General features: G+C 40.5%; 2 protein-coding genes across 2 annotated transcripts; both read right to left on the reverse strand.

Annotated features, from left to right (window-relative positions):
- Positions 1-6,106: 6,106 nt before the first annotated feature.
- On the reverse strand, positions 6,107-7,790 carry LOC130406165 (trace amine-associated receptor 1-like). The gene is made up of 2 exons (XM_056611586.1): positions 7,777-7,790; positions 6,107-7,100 (listed from the first exon to the last, which is right to left on the reverse strand). The coding sequence occupies exons 1-2, from the start codon at positions 7,788-7,790 to the stop codon at positions 6,107-6,109; spliced, it is 1,008 nt and encodes a 335-aa protein (XP_056467561.1).
- A 1,217-nt stretch (positions 7,791-9,007) lies between these two features.
- Positions 9,008-13,261, reverse strand: LOC130405670 (trace amine-associated receptor 1-like). The gene is made up of 2 exons (XM_056610841.1): positions 12,783-13,261; positions 9,008-9,992 (listed from the first exon to the last, which is right to left on the reverse strand). Exons 1-2 carry the CDS (start codon positions 13,259-13,261, stop codon positions 9,008-9,010), a joined length of 1,464 nt encoding a protein of 487 aa, XP_056466816.1.
- Between the last annotated feature and the right edge of the window lie 4,311 nt (positions 13,262-17,572).

Below are 17,572 nucleotides of genomic sequence, written 5' to 3' on the forward strand. Positions count from 1 at the left end.
GTGAAACACATCGAGTCCACTATGCATTCTCGCTGTCCCGATTTCTATATAAATCACACCCAGCCAAATAACCCCTGGTACGGTGGAAGCCGAAATTTGTGCTTTTTTGTGTAGGCTAAATGTAATCTTGTCTATTTATTTGTCTTAATTTTGCTTTAGTAAGTTGGTGCTGTTGGTGTGTGCAATTTCTGCACGCTAATAAATGTTCTAAACAAAAACCTATTGTGCCCCCATTTTTTTTTCCTGTGCTCCTAAACTTTTTAACTTAGGGGCACGAGTGCTCCTGAAAAAAAGTGTAGAGCCCTGTATGGCGGACATCTTTCTATATTCTGGGTGGAAATAGTAACATAGTAATGCCATTAAAAGCGTTTATGTATGTGTTTAGCGAGAAATGTGCATTTTACTTTCATAATGTTCGCTCGGTGAATGTGAAGGATGTTTGGTTTGATAGTTATGACGAAGAGGGAACGCTCCATTCACTTGCATGGACAGCGTCTCTGGTTGCTAAGCAACCTCAACGTCTTGGTGGACTATATCTCTGCTGATCAACACTACGAATGCTGGAAACACACCAGACACACCATGTGAAGTTATTTAACCCGATTATTGTTATATGTATCCGAGATTATTTAATCTAACCCAATCTAAGTTCTATCATGCACCCAAACACGGTAGCGTTTGGGTTTCCTACCCCGGACTCCTAAATCCAGCGCAGCCATAGGCGCGTTGAAAAAATGCTGTGACACAAAATGATCAAGCGTCAAGTTATGCACGTTTTTTAACCCGAGTAGCGCGTGCAGTGTGGCCTTAGCATAACACGAAAAAAGTCCTCCATCCAACAGTCATTTTCAAAACGTACTTCTTAAAAAGAGCCTGCGATGGATTGAAATCACAAGGGCCATGATTGTTTATTTGTCTGAGGACATGGTCCCTTTTCGAACGGTAGAAAGACACAGCTTTAAATTGATTTGTTTTTAGTACAGCTCCTTGGTATAGGTTCCAACATTATAATAAACATTAAACATATAACATAGATATACATACAGACAGAAACATTACATAATGCATAAGAGCCGTGCTTAATCCTCAGAGTTCAAAATGTTAATTGCATTAGGAATGAAACAGTTTGCAGGGTGAGGGTGAGTGGGATCAGAGATGATCTTGCGGGCTGTGTAGTGTCCGTTTGTGGTAGAGTGATTCAAGAGATGGGACGGGTGAGTCAATAATTTTGGATGCTCTGTTAATGTTGCGCTGTAATTTCTTCCGGGAGAGTGAGTTGAGACTGCCGAACCACACTGTGAGGATGAGGTGAGGATGCTTTTGACGATGGCTGTATAGAAGCAGAGCAGGAGATGAGACCTAACTCTGAACTTCTTAAGCTGTCTGAGATGGAAAAGTCTTTGCTGGGCTTTTTTATAGATGTGGTTTGTGTATATTTTCCATTTGAGGTTGTTGCTGATGTGAGTTCTGTTGCATATTCTTGAAGAAAGTTGTCCAATCCCGGGTTGCTTTTAACTCCGAAACAGCACGTTTGGGGGAAGCTCAATGTGCGACTAGTTCGGAGTGGCTGTAACTCTGCACCACGGCTGAATTTCGGGGACGTCTTTGAATACTGTGTTTGTGGCCCACTAATACCTTTATTAAAGCATCCATAAAATAGCATGGCATGGGATCTTTAAAAGAGCACAGATCGGAAAATGTGCACTGTTAATGGTATCCACCTAATAATAGCCGGATGGTAGTTATTAGGGATGGTTTTCGGTATTTTATTGAACCGTTCGGTTCGCCCTTTTCGGTTCGGTTGACCCAGGTGAACCGCGATATTTCGGTATGCGTGACATTAAACTTTTAATTTAATATTTGAATGCACGCATGTATTGGGCGTTAGACATAACTGCTTAGGACCCAGGGGATGAGTTCTGCTCAGCGTGTCTCTCCACAACCATGCAACAACCAATCAGAATTTTACTGACTTTCCCAAGAACCAATCAGCGCTCTGAATGCAGACGCTGGAGATCCATGTGAGGAGAAGCAAAACTTTCCCGGTTGCACGATCATGGTGAGTCAACAAGAAACGGAGAAAATAAAATTTGAAGAGGCACCGTCATCTTACAAATCCGCTGTATGGGAACATTTTGGCTTCAGCGTGGAGTATGATGAAAAAGGAAAAAAGATTGTCAGCAAACTAAGCACGGTGTGCAAGCATTGCTTTACGACTATCGCCTACTCCACAGGTAACACATCTAACATGTTGAGCCACTTGCGCCGTCATCACCCGGCTGTAACTGTAAGTGGAGCAGCACGGAGAGCGGAGCCCTATACCACGAAGCTCGCTGAACATACCCAGGCTTTCTTAGGAAAACCTGGCTCGACAGAGCCGCACTCGCAACTCACCTTTACGATAGATCAAGCAGTCTATATGCGTATAAGTGAAAAGATTCTGCATATTGTCTATAGAATAACTATGCCAAATGTAGAATTGTTCGCCATTAATCCAAATAGAATGATGATGATTTAAAAATGCATAAGCAACGTCCATCCTGCCTTATTCTATCATTTAGGGAATTCACTTTAAATACACCCCATGTAAGAAATGTATGGCATGTTTTCAACCCCTGAGAGGTAGCGGCTGTAGCGTAGTGGATATGTATAAGACCCGAACGCCAGCGACCAGGGTTCAAATACGCCGGTCTATCATCATGCATTTTACCCCCATAGATGTGGTGCCAGCACGGCCTTGAAAATATGGGTTCAAGTTCGAAATAAGCACAAAAATATAATTCCATACGTTTTAGTGAATAAGTATTCCATATGCCTGAGAATTGGGACTTTTTAAGCTTCACATAAATTCGCGTCACTTGGGAGTCGAACCCCCCGTACAGAAATTCAAGACTGACGCGCTACCTCCACTCTAGCACTCTGTCACGGAGACTCAATGCGCAACAGTAAGCATTGTCTACATAAGGTCCAAAAGGACGATCAAATAACGAACACCCTCTGATGAGAATCTGTATCTCTCATGAAGAACCCCAATTTCGTTGTTTGCATAATGAAAATAAAGTCTGAAATCTGAATATCGTCAGACAATGCCAAGGGATCGGTTCTGTCCCGTAAAACCCTCTGTCTCCGGAGGGACGCCTGTACGAGAAGTGCGCCGAGGTCCACGGGAACACCCACAAATTGTGACGCCATTGTCAGAGGAGGGGCTAGGAAGCTGCGCACGCCGATTTAAGTAGCCGATCTCCGGCTAGACTAAGCCGAAAAACTGCTCCCGACCAGTTTTGGTTGCGAGCATAAGTCACCATGGTGATACAGCGACGCTAAAAGAGATCGACTTTCGTGGTACAACTAACCCAGGCTTGGAGCTCAACATACCTCGCTAACCCTCTAAGCGAGCTTCGTGGTACAGGGCTCTGGTTTGTCGTCGCAAACGCAACCATCCATTGCTGCAGCCTTTCAGCAACAATATGCTTATAATTCCGAAAGACACAAGGAAATAACTAACTCAGATCAGTGAAAGATATTTTAACTAGCCTACTACAGCACGCAGGGGTTTTTGTTCTCGGTTGTAATTAGCCTACATTTTAGGAGTTTTTTTTATATTGGGGGGAATCACTGTCCTACTTGTTGTCGAAGCACTTTATCCAACAAGCTAAACCGTCTCGGCAATATGGCCAAAGTGTATGGGAGTTCACTCTTTGATATGACTGTCTGCACTAAAAGCATACGGCTCCTTTAAATGTGTCTGCATAATTGAATTGTATGTCATGAGCGACTTGAGCGACCAAAGCGAACAGAAATATTCGCAGCGAAACTTTGTGAGCGACCAAAGCGTCTGGTCGCTCCTGGTGTGGACGTACGGTTAAAAAGGAACAATTAAATCAAGCAGCAGAAACAACCGTGGCAAAAAGATGTCAGTGGTATTTCTTCTTATTTACTTTATTTTCCACGGTCACTTTTTGTTTGTGGAGGTAAATGGTAATGAGGAAACCCTTCCGTTTCATTCAAACTCACTTCCGTTTCATTCAAACTCACTTCCGTTTCATTCAAACTCTCTTACACATACTACTATACTCTCTTACATACACTACTATACTCTCTTACACATACTACTATACTCTCTTACATACACTACTATACTCTCTTACACATACTACTATACTCTCTTACATACACTACTACACTCTCTTACATACACTACTATACTCTCTTACATACACTACTATACTCTCTTACATACACTACTATACTCTCTTACATACACTACTATACTCTCTTACACATACTACTATACTCTCTTACATACACTACTATACTCTCACATACACTACTATACTCTCTTACATACACTACTATACTCTCTTACATACACTACTATACTCTCTTACATACACTACTATACTCTCTCACATACACGACTATACACTCTCATACTTACATGTAAAAGGAGTTTAATAGTGTGTGTGTATGAGTATAGTGGTGTATATGCAAGATTATAATAGTGTGTGTAATACCAAGTATGAATTCTGTCCCAGGCGGCCCCTCATATGTCGCTGCCTTTGTGTTTACGTGCAGTGTGTCCGCGTGCTTGTGTGTGTGCGCATGTATGTGAGTTTCCGTGTCTGTACTTGCGCATGTGCTTGCTTGCGGTGTATATATGCGTTCACGCTTGCCACATGCGCACTTGAGTAAGTGGTCCGACAGGCCTGCTATTATAGTAGTAAGATATATGTATAATATAATGTTGTTATGAAGACTGCCCAACAACCCCAGGAATTGACGTTGTCGACCTCCCTGATCACAGTGGGCAGGGGTTCAGGATATGATTTCCATATAATTATCAGAAAGTACAGTTGTGATTTTATTGAAATTCAAACAAACACAGGTTTTCAATTCATAAATTGCCAAGCGTGGGTCTTCGATAGGCCTATCACGTCTGTCATTTCGACGTCGGTCGGATGAGCGACGTCGAAATAACGTTTAGGGATTTGATGTCGGGTCAGAGACCAACGTCAAAATAACTCTAATAACTAGCCCAATAATCTACCACCTGCCGACATCAAGGACCGACGTTGCACCAGCGCTGCCTGGAAGTCAACATGTTTGGTGGATCATTATAGTTAACATGACAACATGTTGATCAATCTTATTTGCTTTTTATTTAAATCAATTTGTGAAATAATCCTGACCAAGATAGCATATCTAAACGCCTATCATAGATTCAATGTTGTGAAGGAGGTATTTTTAATAAAAGTTGTGTAAATGTGATATATGTCTCAGACATATAAGGTCCAAAAGTAAATAAATGTTTAGAATGTATTGGCTTGAATTATTTGGATGTATTTTGCCTCTTATACTCTCTATTCTGTTCTTTTGTTATTCTGTTCTTGCATAGGATGTCTATTGACTTTCTTGCACATTTTTTACTTTCCGGTTCTTTAAATACATCTTCACATACATTAAGCTTAATTTTGTGGTACCATACCATTGACCAACTTTTTGGTAAAAACAACAAAAAAACTAGTAAACATCGGTGCATTTTGTGGTTCTGTCAGGAATTCCTCATGTCATAGATTTAACCATTTATTTCATGAAATGGTCATACAATATAGCTTGACAGTATGGTTCCACTCTTTAATGGTGCTCGCTGTTGTAGGATCTAAAGCATGACATACATATGTTGGATACAGAACACCATCAGCATACTAACAGTTGACACAGGCAGTTCACACTATACAATTCCCCATGGGTTACTGCCATCTCTCAAAGTTCTCTGTATGGATGGCATGCAAAAAATAAATTGGACTGTGTTAGCCGTCAGCTAATAGGCAGCCCATAACTAGAGTGCCCCGCTAGTACCAGCACCATTAGATTAAAAGCAATGTTTAGTGACTTTCACAGTCAGCGTACCACCATGATGAATAATAACACAATTAATATCACTATTTTGGGAATCCATGACCAAAAATAAAGTATTTTTTAATGATGTATGAACCGATATAATCAGAAACAGTATCGTTGATTTCGAACCATCAAACCATTCCAGCCATCATGCCTTTCTTTTCATGGCCCACAACTTCTGGGAGGCCTCAACATGAAACCACTGTCACTCTGCAAACAGTTTTGTGTCCGACATGTCAGACCAAAAGATGCGACCAGAAACAATAATTTGAAATGCTTTCCTGAACCAGCTGTAAAAGAAGGCGTACACCAATGGGTTGATGGTGGAATTCAGATACCCCAGCCACACGAATGTGTTGAACAAGGCGGGCGGAACGGAGTAGCCGATGTGGGGGTCGATAATGAAACAGAGGAAAAACGGCGCCCAAAATGACAGAAACACGCCCATGATGATGGCCAGCGTTTTGGTGGCTTTTCTCTGGTGCTTGTCCACCTTGGAGGGCCGGGTTTTCTGTAGGCCTATGGTGCGCCCTTGTCTCTGGGCCACCATGTAGATCTTCAGGTAGATGCCCAACATGATGACCCCGGGGATGTAGAAGGCGATTATGGCCGACAGTGTGCCAGACACCCCAGTCGTCAACATAACGCACCCTCCTTCACACGCCACGTTGTTATAGTAGAACTCCTCCATTCCCAATATATTCAGCTTTAGGAAGATCATCCCAAAGCCGACTACAGCAGAGACACACCATGTGACCAGGATCATGATGACTGCTGTGTGAACCGTTATCTTACAGGGGTAGATCATAGGGTGGCACACGGCATAATAGCGGTCGATGGATATAAAGGACAGGTTTAAGATGGACGCAGTACACAGCAGGATGTCAGTGCTGGTGAATAGCTTGCATAACATCTCCCCGAAGTACCAGCAGGTCTCTACAGAATAGACCATTCCGGGAAACATGACCAGCACCCCCAGCAGGAGGTCGGACACGGCCAGAGATAGGGTCAGATAGTTGGTGGGCGTGTGGAGTTGTTTGAAGTGAGCGATGGCCACGATCACCAAGAGGTTACCCAGGACTGTTAGGACCACCGCAGTCCCCAGGGTCAAGTAGAGGATGGCACGGACAGTGACAGGGTAGACCGTCCTCAGACACGAGCCGTTCCCGTAGCAGAACTCTGGCTCCATCCGCCTGGGAGTGGGGGCGAAAGGGGGGAGAGAGAGGGAGGGAGGAAAGGAGGGCGGGAGTAAGGGAGTGGAAGGGCATGGCAGAGACAGGGTTCTAGTAAATTAGGTCATACGTTTATCCGCTATCTGAAAAGACAGGGTTTGAGAGATTTGGGCACCCATTTGCAAAGGACCTGAGTCAAAACATAGATTAGACATTTGAATCAGGTGCAGAAACGTGTGTTATTGAACTGGTACAAAATTCAGATGATGATAGCGCATTAAATAATAATATTATGAGAGTTACATAATTTGTCTGCCATCATAATCAATCAAGGATTTGACAGCTTTGATAGCGTTTAGAATAGACCATACATTTTAATTTTGCTGAATGCAGGCCATCATCATTTTTTATAATTTTCACCTCATGGTACTTGTTAAACTAGTCAATAATGTTTATGTTTCACAATGTTGTACAGCGGGAACTCTTCGTAGCCCAATCCATTCCATGACACAATCAATAGCTAACTGTTACTTCTTACTTTACACGTTAGTTCTGTTTCTATCAGTGTTCTATAAACGCAGAGCCCATGTACAATCCTCAAGTATTTCATCAGGAGAAGCTTTCATGGACTAGAAATAATACAATGCATGTTTTGTCAATTGTTCAGTGAGAAATTACCAATGATGGATAATATCTGGCACATTGTATTGTATTCATCCAACACAGCAATAATTAGAATTTTGAAAACACTTAAAAATATGAAATTAAATATACTTAATTTGCTTATATTTTTCCTAAATAATTAGGTTCTTCATGATACAAATATTTTAAAAATTGTTCAAATAGTTATGTCTCAAACAAATAAAATCAATGCTTGACCTAAAACCTGTCCTATTTAAGGAATATCACAAAGCAGTTAGTGGAGATAGATCCATATTATTCAATAAAGATTTCCACTAACCTTTTGTATCAAATATAAACTCGTAGATCAATGAGTTTATAGTGTGAAAAAGACAAATGTGGGGATTACCTCAGCTGCAGAGGTATACTCAGTGGATACTAGCAGGATGGGCTTCATATATATCGTAATTTCAAGATGACGACAGGTTCAAAACAGTCAGCCACTGCTCTGACTGGGACATTTCCCTGGACTCTGTGGCCAGAACAACAATCTCCAAGGAAAGAGCTGTGAATGGCAACATGGACAATGTTGAGAGGCAGGATGTGTGGAGAAAAAGAGACATAAGGACCACACCTTTTTGTTGCAGTATTTTTATTAAAGAAATATAATTTCTAAATGTTAACTTTCCATTAAAACGCTACCACAGAAGTGGTTTTAAATGAACGGTGCTTGGTAAACAAAATTATTGACCACAATGAATTGTATTACAATCAAAACAATCTACATAACACACACAAACACACATTTGTATCATGTATGTATAAAACACACATGTATGTTTAACTGTAGTGTTTATCAATTGTAGTTAATGAGTTAGTATTGAGTTAGTATGGTATTTTATTTGAAATATTCCTGAGCAAGACAGCACATCAGAAAAAAAGAATATCATAGATTAAATGTTGTGGGGACGATTTTTTTTGATAAAGGTTTTGTAAACTTTATATATGCATACATCGCAGGTCGACAGCATGAACATTTTCAAATACAGTAGCCCTTTTTGTAGAAGATGATAAACAATGCTTCAGGCCTTTCACAATCAGAGTAAAAAATGCCTTCAGGATAAATACTACCAGAATTAATAAAAGTATTATGTAACTTTTTTCAGTATTCCATGACGAAATATAAAGTAGTAATTTAAACTATGACTGACCAGATAAAATGGGATAATTAATTTGGATTTCCAACCATCTGTATATAAGCATTCATTTTATTGGCCCCACACCTTCTGGGAGGCCTCCACATGAAACCACTGTCACTCTGCAAACAGTTTTGTGTCCGACATGTCAGACCGAAAGATCCTACCGGAAATGATTATTTGAAACGCCTTCCTGAACCAGCTGTAAAAGAAGGCATACACAAACGGGTTGATGGTGGAATTCAGAAACCCCAGCCACTTTAGTGAGTCAAACATGGCAGGTGGAATGGAGTAGCCGATGAGGGGGTCGATGATGTTACAGATGAAAAATGGCATCCAGAAGGACAGAAACACGCCCATAATGAAGGCCAGTGTTTTTGTGGCTTTCCTCTGGTGCTTATCCACCTTGAAGGCGCTTGTGTTCTGTAGGCCTATGGTGCGCACTTGTCTCTGGGCCACCATGAAGATCTTCAGGTAGATGCCCAGCATGATGACCCCGGGAAGATAGAAGGAGAACGTGGATGACACGGTGCTCGTCATCAAAGTCTGAAACAAAAAGCATCTTCCTTCACACACTACATTGTTGTCGTGCATCTCAATTCCTGATATATTCAGCTTCTTGAAGAACATCCCGAACCCGACCACAGCCGAGACACACCATGTGACCAGGATCATGACGACTGCGGTGTGAACCGTTATCTTACGGGGGTAGAGCATAGGGTGGCACACGGCATAATAGCGGTCGATGGATATAAAGGACAGGTTCAAGATGGATGCGGTGCACAGCAAGACTGCTGAACTGTTGTAGAGCTTGCAGTACATCTCCCCAAAGTACCAGCAGTTCTCAACGGACTCAATCATGCCAGGGAACATGACCAGAACCCCCAGGAGGAGGTCGGTTACGGCCAGGGAGAGGGTCAGGTAGTTTGGAGGTGTGTGGAGTTGTTTGAAGTGAGCGATGGCCACGATCACGAAGAGGTTACCCAGCATCGTGAGGACCACCGCAGACCCCAGAACCACATAGAGGGCTGTGCGGACAGTGACAGGGTAGACCGTCCTCACACACGAGTCATTCCCGTAGCAGAACTCCGGCTCCATCAACCTGGGAGGGGGGGGAGGGGAAGGCATTGGAAGGGAAGGACACGGGAAAGACAAGGTTTAGGTCCTTCTTTCCACAAACTGAAAGAGACATTATGATATCACATAAGATGTTTTCATGGGTGGGGGATTATAGTCGTCATGTATTTTAACAGGAAAATCTTTCGTAGACCATGCCATAAATAAAATTCAAAATATTGTTATTCAAAATATAGATAATAATATTATTATTGTCTTTTGATCGATTGTTCAGTGAAGAATGACCAATGCTTTACTGTTAATAATATATTGGCACAGTGTTCACTCATGACAAGTTATTATCAGCTCATTCACATCCAACATATGTGCTTACACAAGTTGCTAAATATTCCTCATTCAGCGAGCATAAGTAAAAGTCATGGTACAGTCCTTGATTATAACAACTACAACATGACATAAGGGCTTTATGAATTGTTTTTATGTTGTAGTTGGTTATAATTAAGGATTTTGGCATGACTTTTTTTGACTGGTGGACTTGTTTTACAGTCCCTGCATATTTCATTTCATCACTTGAATTGTTTTAGCAGAAAATGTACTCATTAAAATATAATTCTCGATGTCTCATCTTTCGACTATAGGATAGGGTTCTTCAACTATCAAAAAATATTGAAATAGTTAAAAAAGAATTTCTCACAAAAAAAAAAAACAATACATTACTCACAACCTGGCTTATTTTAAGGAACCATATATTTAGTTAAAATAGACATATTATTGAATAACCATTTCCATTAATTGTGTGTAGAATTTTTTCCTTGAGAGGAAGTAGTTTAAAGACTGATAAAGCCTTATGTGGGGCTTACCTCTCTCAGATGAAGAGGCAAACTCAGTGGCTTCTTGCAGGATGTGCTTTATATATATAAACATCATTCAAGATGACGACAGGGTCAAAACATCAGCCACTGGGACAATGTTGAGGGCCAGATGTGTTGAGAAAGAGAGACTTACACCTTTTTGGGGTTGAATTTACTAGATTTTTTTTAAATATCTCTTTAAATCAATAGTTATCTTTTTTTTTACCTTGCCGAAGGGAACAAGTTGCGTTAGTTTATTTTTGTTCGATGTCAAACTACATAACAAGACAGTGTTAAAAAGAACATTGCCCATCAGTATAAGATAAAGAGCTTATGATTTAAATGTAGTTTGATTTGAAATGTAGGGAAGAGTAAGACATAGACGTTTGTTGCAACTTATAATGTAATAAAGATTCATAATGTAATAACGGCTCATAACGTAATAAGGGCTTTGCGCATAATGTAATAATGTCATAACTTATTACATTAAGAACCTTATTGATACCGCTCATAATGTTATAACAGTTCATAATGTAATAATAGCACATATAGTGAGAAAAGTGTTGCATTATCATAATTCTTACTTCTGCCATCCCTGCAGGAGTGGAAGGAAATAGTTTCACCTGTGTCTGTCTCTCAGCAAGATCACACATTTCTGCAAACATGCTGGAGCATTAGCCAACTTAGATGCCATATACTGAACCTCGCTCCCAATAAGTGGCAGGCCGCATAAAAAGGAAGAGAAGCCTTATTCTTTAACGCATCATCCTCCATAGGTAAAATCCATGGTATAATGGCAACAACTGCAAACACTGACAACTAATGCACTTTTGGGCAGAGGTTTGTTTTTGAGTTTGACTATGATTTGTACATAGGTTGCGCTACAGTAACCAACTCAAAAGCTGTCAGGAGAAGAGGTTTGATTAGGGAAGAAGGAGGGGGACTGTAGTTCATGTAGTTTAATGTTCCTTGCTACACTAACTAATAACTCCTGCAATGAAAACACATTTAAAATTTTACTTTTCAAAAGTGAGTGAGCACTCTTTCCTTCCATACAACCTTACGAAGACCTTCCAATAAAAACGTAGCAGTTTTTTTTTGTTGGTCTTTAATGCCAATTTAATAAAGGCTTTTAAACATTATTTTCCTACTTCTTGAAATACATGATAAAAGCAGCATAACATGTTAATTCAAACTTATTTTATTTTAGAACTTTTGAACAATAACAAAAAAGTCATCAAAAACGTTGGAGATCTGGACATTAAATTAGTCTCACAATATATACCAGCTATATACAGTATGTGAGTCTAGAACAGACAAAGGGATGTCATAGAAAACATGAACCAGCTCAAAGGCTCTTTAAATGTAAACACAGCCTGTCAGGACACAAAAGTAAAAATATAAGTCCAATTAAATTTAACTAAACAATATGCCTATAAACATGATCATAAATTATAGTTGCCAACAAAAATAAATTCAAGGGGGCTCCATTTGTCAGTGGTCAGTGACTGTGCCAGTGATCACTCAAATCACTTTATTTCTTCCAATGAATGTCTTTAATATGGAACCATCCAAAGGATATATGTCGAATCACGATCCATGCTGTAATCCACCTGGCATATTGGCTGAAGAGCTTCCTGATGTTGGATGCAAGGCCATTATTACGTCCAGCTGCTTTATATAACCTACAAATACTAATGCTGCAGTCTTCATCCATTACAATATTTAAACATTCCAGCAAAGAATCACGTATAATTGTTTTTGTTAGGAATGGCAGGGTTAGCTCTCTGACAAGTTGGAAACTGTTGAATTGTCATATCCATCAACAGGCAATACTGGATAATGGTTGACAGTACAATCAAATGCAAATTAGGGCTAGGAATGAAGTCTGGGTCAGCAGGGAAGATATGTTTTGGCACTGTAGGACATGCAGAAGGAACAGTATCAGGGTCAGTGTAACGGACAGTGTGGAGGTCACCATGTAGGACATCATTGCGATCACCATAAGGAACATCACATGAGTCACCATGTAGGACATCATTGGGATCACCATAAGGAACATCACATGAGTCACCATGTAGGACATCATTGGGATCACCATAAGGAACATCACATGAGTCACCATGTAGGACATCATTGGGATCACCATAAGGAACATCACATGAGTCGCCATGTAGGACATCATTGGGATCACCATAAGGAACATCACATGAGTCACCATGTAGGACATCATTGGAATTTCCAGGAGGGTCATCACATGAGTCACCATGTAGGACATCACTGGAATCTCCAGGAGGGTAATTGTTGGGGTCAGAGTGATGGTCAGAGTCAGGGTTTGAATGGTGGTCAGAGTCAGGGACAGCATCAGAGCCAGTATTATAAAGAAGCACCCTCTGCTTCTCTGCTCTCTGAATTCTTCGAATGAATGGTCTGACTGGTCCATCAAGACTAACTTAATGGTCCCCAGAACCTTCAGCAAAATGGCCTAGAATCAGCAATAGCGGACTTTCATCGTAGTGACCTGAATCATAAATTGTACATTGAATATGGTTGATGTTCTTTGTGTCAAATGATCACCATATGTACCACTGTGCTGCATGCTTTGCACAGTCATGCCATTGCCCTTCCACAAAATTAGAAAGATGTATTCCATTCATGGCATGTGGGTGAAGCATTTGGTCTGATACAATTTCTTGCCTTAAAGATGTTGCAGACCGAAAAATTCCAAGTGAGGCAAGTTGGTCAACAATGGCAGCAAACTGGCAGCTGCCATCTGAATTAGGGTCTAAACGAGTCCTGAAACCTAGTGATCCAAAGGATTCTAACCTCATTCCATGGGTGATGGACTGTAACAACTGTATGCATTGATGTTTTCTGGCCTTGTGCTCAGAACGCTGCTTCTCCCGCTCCCTTGTGATACTTGTCACATCACATACTGCAAACCATTTGATATGTTGATGTCCTGGGTTGCCTAGCATTCGGAACTTGACTTTGTATTTTGACAGATCTGCATTTCTTTTGACAACTATACCTAGTATCACAGCATATCATTTTGAAAATCTGGGACCTGTGCTGACCCTCACCAACACCTTGTCCTGTAAGTTGTAAACTGATGGTGGTGGATCTCCCCTTGATTTAGTCATACGTTTCATGCAACGCTCCCTAGCCTTTAATGCCCTCCTTCGTATCTTCCTGCAGTTTGGGTCAAACTTACTCATGTTCTGTTCTAAGTCTTCAGGAACTGCTTCAGAAACTGAGCCGGGGCTAGCATCACCTGTATTGCTGGATAAGTGAAGAGTCCTGATGTTATTCTTCCGCCCATAATACAATTCAAATGGAGACATCCAGCTGAGAACCTCTTTTTTTGTCCAGATTCATAACTCTTGCATAATTTGGCATACGTGCTGCCCAGTTAACACCTCCTCGTTTGAAATTCACAAAGTCATCCATGATTTTTCGACATTGCAACTGGTGTGTTCTCTCAACTTTACCTTGGCTCTGGGGGTGGTATGGAGAGCTCTGAATGACTTTGACCTGATATGATTCCATCAGCTTCTGGACTGCACCTGAATTCTTTGCCCTAATCATGCTGCAAAATGTTGGGTGGGCCATGTTCAGTGTAGATTTCAATGAGATGTTTAGCAATCTCTTTGCTCTCCAGAGGGCGTAGCCATATGTATCTGCTACACACATCAAGGATGGTTAGAATGTACCTATATCTAACGTTTCTATGCTTGACAGCCCATCTCCCCGTGTCGAGAAGGTCGATTTGATGACGCTCTTGAACAGTTTTAGCCCTGATCGGCTTGGAAATGGCCTTGTTTTGAAAAGTAGCTCTGCAAAGTTGATAGCGCCTGGACCTGTCCAATACCTTTTGGACATTTTGTGTACTGATGCGGGAATACTTATCCTTTAGGTATACGTTAAGTTTTCTGGCACCACAACCCTCGGTCTCTGCAAGTCCTGTCTTCACAATGCCTTTAAAGCTTGTCTTTTTTGCCACCATTTTCCCATCGTATATCAACGTCTTGCCGTCTTCCAATAGCCCAAACAAGTGCTTATTCCTCCAGAGACAAACAAGGGCAGCGCATTGGACCCTTGTCCTTTCTTTAACAGGAATGCAAAATTCTCCTCTCAGTGTTTTAACAATGACATCATATGTCTCATCATCCATTTCTCGTCTTCCATGGCCTTGAATGTCAGTAACCAAAAGGGCCAGTGTGAATAGGACCAAGATTGTCAGGCCCAGTTTCATTGTTCCTTTTCTGTGAATAAAACCAAATTCACTGAATCAGTAGACATTGAGGTGGGGTATGCAGAAACTCTTTATATTCAGCATAACTAGATTAATGTAAATATTTATTTTTAACTAATCATTTATGTACAGACATTTTTGGATGTTGTGTACCCCTAAAAAATAATTTGATAACAAAAAGTCTTCTCAACCGCCAGTCCACATCATACTTTTATGGTCCAAGTGGGACTTGAATCGGCAACCTTTAAATCCCCTAGCCAAGTCCCTACGGACTGAGCTATTGCCGCCCCAGCTAAAACATACAACACTATTCTAACAAACATCTTAATACACAAGAAATAGCTGCTAGCTAAAACACAAGAAATAGCTGAGTGCTAGCTAAAACTCAAGAAATAGCTGCTAGCTAAAACACAAAAAATAGCTGGCAGCTGAAACACAAAAAATAGCTGCTAGCTGAAACACAAAAAATAGCTGCTAGCTTAAACATACACATTATCCTACGAACATCTTAATACACATAATTTAAACAGATAAGGTGTAAGGCTTGGTTTAACAAAGATATTAATTGAACTTTAAAGGTCACAAATAGGGCTGCTTACCTGCAAAAGTCACAGTAGATGTGAGCACGGCGTTCTCAAAATCCCAACTAGTGGCTCAACTGTTAGTTCACGTCAATAAAATGTGAGAGTGCAATTACTATTAAATAATACTTGGTTTCACATATTTAGTTTACTAATGCACTGAAGCTGTTTGAGAGGTTAAATTATCATAATGCAAAACCTTACTCACTATAGGCCTATGTGCTATTATTACATTATGACCTGTTATAACATTATGAGCGGTATCAATAAGGTTCTTAATGTAATAAGTTATTACAGTATTACATTATGCGCAGTCCTTATTACGTTATGCGTTCGTGATTTTATTACATTATGAGCCGATTATTACATTATGAACTTTTAGTACATTATGAGCCGTTATGAGCCGTTATTACATTATGAGTCTTTATTACATTATAAGTTGCAACAACGTTTTCTGATTTTCAATAGATTTACATCCAAGATCTTATCTTTATTTTTTCTCAGTTATGTACAACATTCACATTTAGCCTTTAAGTATTTGAAGTCAACCATTATTCATGGTTTCCACTTTCCTTAAGGTCCCTGGTTTCAAGGTGCTTGAAGATAGCAACCAAAAAACACAAAAGCTCTTGGAACGGTCGTTCAGCTTCTTCCTCAAGCTAATGGAAGGGGAATCCCCGCCAAGCTCCAACCCCCCTTACGAACACCAAACCAAGGCCAGAGGTCCAATACCACAACCGAGATCCTGGCCCAACACAGAAGAAGACCTCAGACCGAACACCTGTTTAAAGTCTGGTCGTGCCCAAATGGCTAAAATTCTCCAGGGATCCCACTGCATGGCCTTTTTGCTCACAGTCCGAAATGGGAGAGAGCGTCCTATTAAAAGTACATTAATGGCCCACACAAGACATAATCAGTCTGGCTTACAGACTCCCTCCACTCAAGCAAGGACCAAGAAGTTGGATTGGGAAACTTGAGGCGTTCACAACCACGTTGACAAAACTGTCAAAATGACGGCCATTTTCCTGAAATTCAAATACACAAGGAATTACCAACTGTGGACACACTGGGACACAACGGGCCCTATTTTAACGGTCGGAGACGCTAGTGAGAAGCGCCAAACGCAAGTAGCTTTGTGGGCGGTTCTATAGCGATGTTGCTATTTTACCGGCGGATACATGACTCTTGCGCCCGGCGCAAATCTAAAAAGGGTTGGTCTGAAGTAGCCTAATTACCCGTAGGTGTGGTTTGGGCGTAACGTGCAATAAACCACTGAGAGTGCCATCTCCCATCCCCTTTAAGAGCCATGAGCGCATTTGAATCTGACGAGTTGATATTTTGACAGCGCGTTTGCAGTCTCCGATGAGACAGATGCATGACCACATGAATTTCAAACTTCAAATGGCTCATTTTATGGCCAAATAATATGGCCTAATTCACACATGGAATAGCGTTTTCTTCCACAACTTCATAAATAAATTTCGGCAAAGAAAACTTAACACACGTATGATATGCGTAACTGTGGTTCTATTTAATGATATGCGCAATACATTAACAAACATTGTTTCTTACCAGCAGGGATGCACTGAATATTCGGCCACCGAAAATGTTCGGCCAAAAATGACCCAAAACATAATGTTCGGTTTCGGCCGAAGGAGTAAAAAGGCCGAACATAGTACACATAGTTATTTTTGATTAAAAAAATAAATAAAGTTGTTTCACTCATTTATTTAAAGGTATATTGTTCTTAAATTCGTGCTATAAGGTCTGCTGGAATGTTAAAAAACATTCAGTATTAATTAAATATTTTGTATCAAATTTGTAATTGATTTTTTTTATCAAAAAGCAAGATAAAAAAGTTTATAAAGGAAATTTAATTTCTTGATTTATGCAATGGCGAAAAATTGAAGCAAAATGA

This window comes from Gadus chalcogrammus, chromosome 16, assembly GCF_026213295.1.
Source record: "Gadus chalcogrammus isolate NIFS_2021 chromosome 16, NIFS_Gcha_1.0, whole genome shotgun sequence".
NCBI classification, from domain to species: Eukaryota; Metazoa; Chordata; class Actinopteri; order Gadiformes; family Gadidae; genus Gadus; species Gadus chalcogrammus.

Excerpts from the sequence above, each read along its gene's own strand:
- LOC130405670 (XM_056610841.1), bottom strand. The coding sequence starts at position 13,261 with ATGGACCAGTCAGACCATTCATTCGAAGAATTCAGAGAGCAGAGAAGC. Across the intron at positions 9,993-12,782 it reads TACATGGTGACCTCCACACT|GTTGATGGAGCCGGAGTTCT; the intron begins GTCCGTTACACT and ends CCCCCCTCCCAG.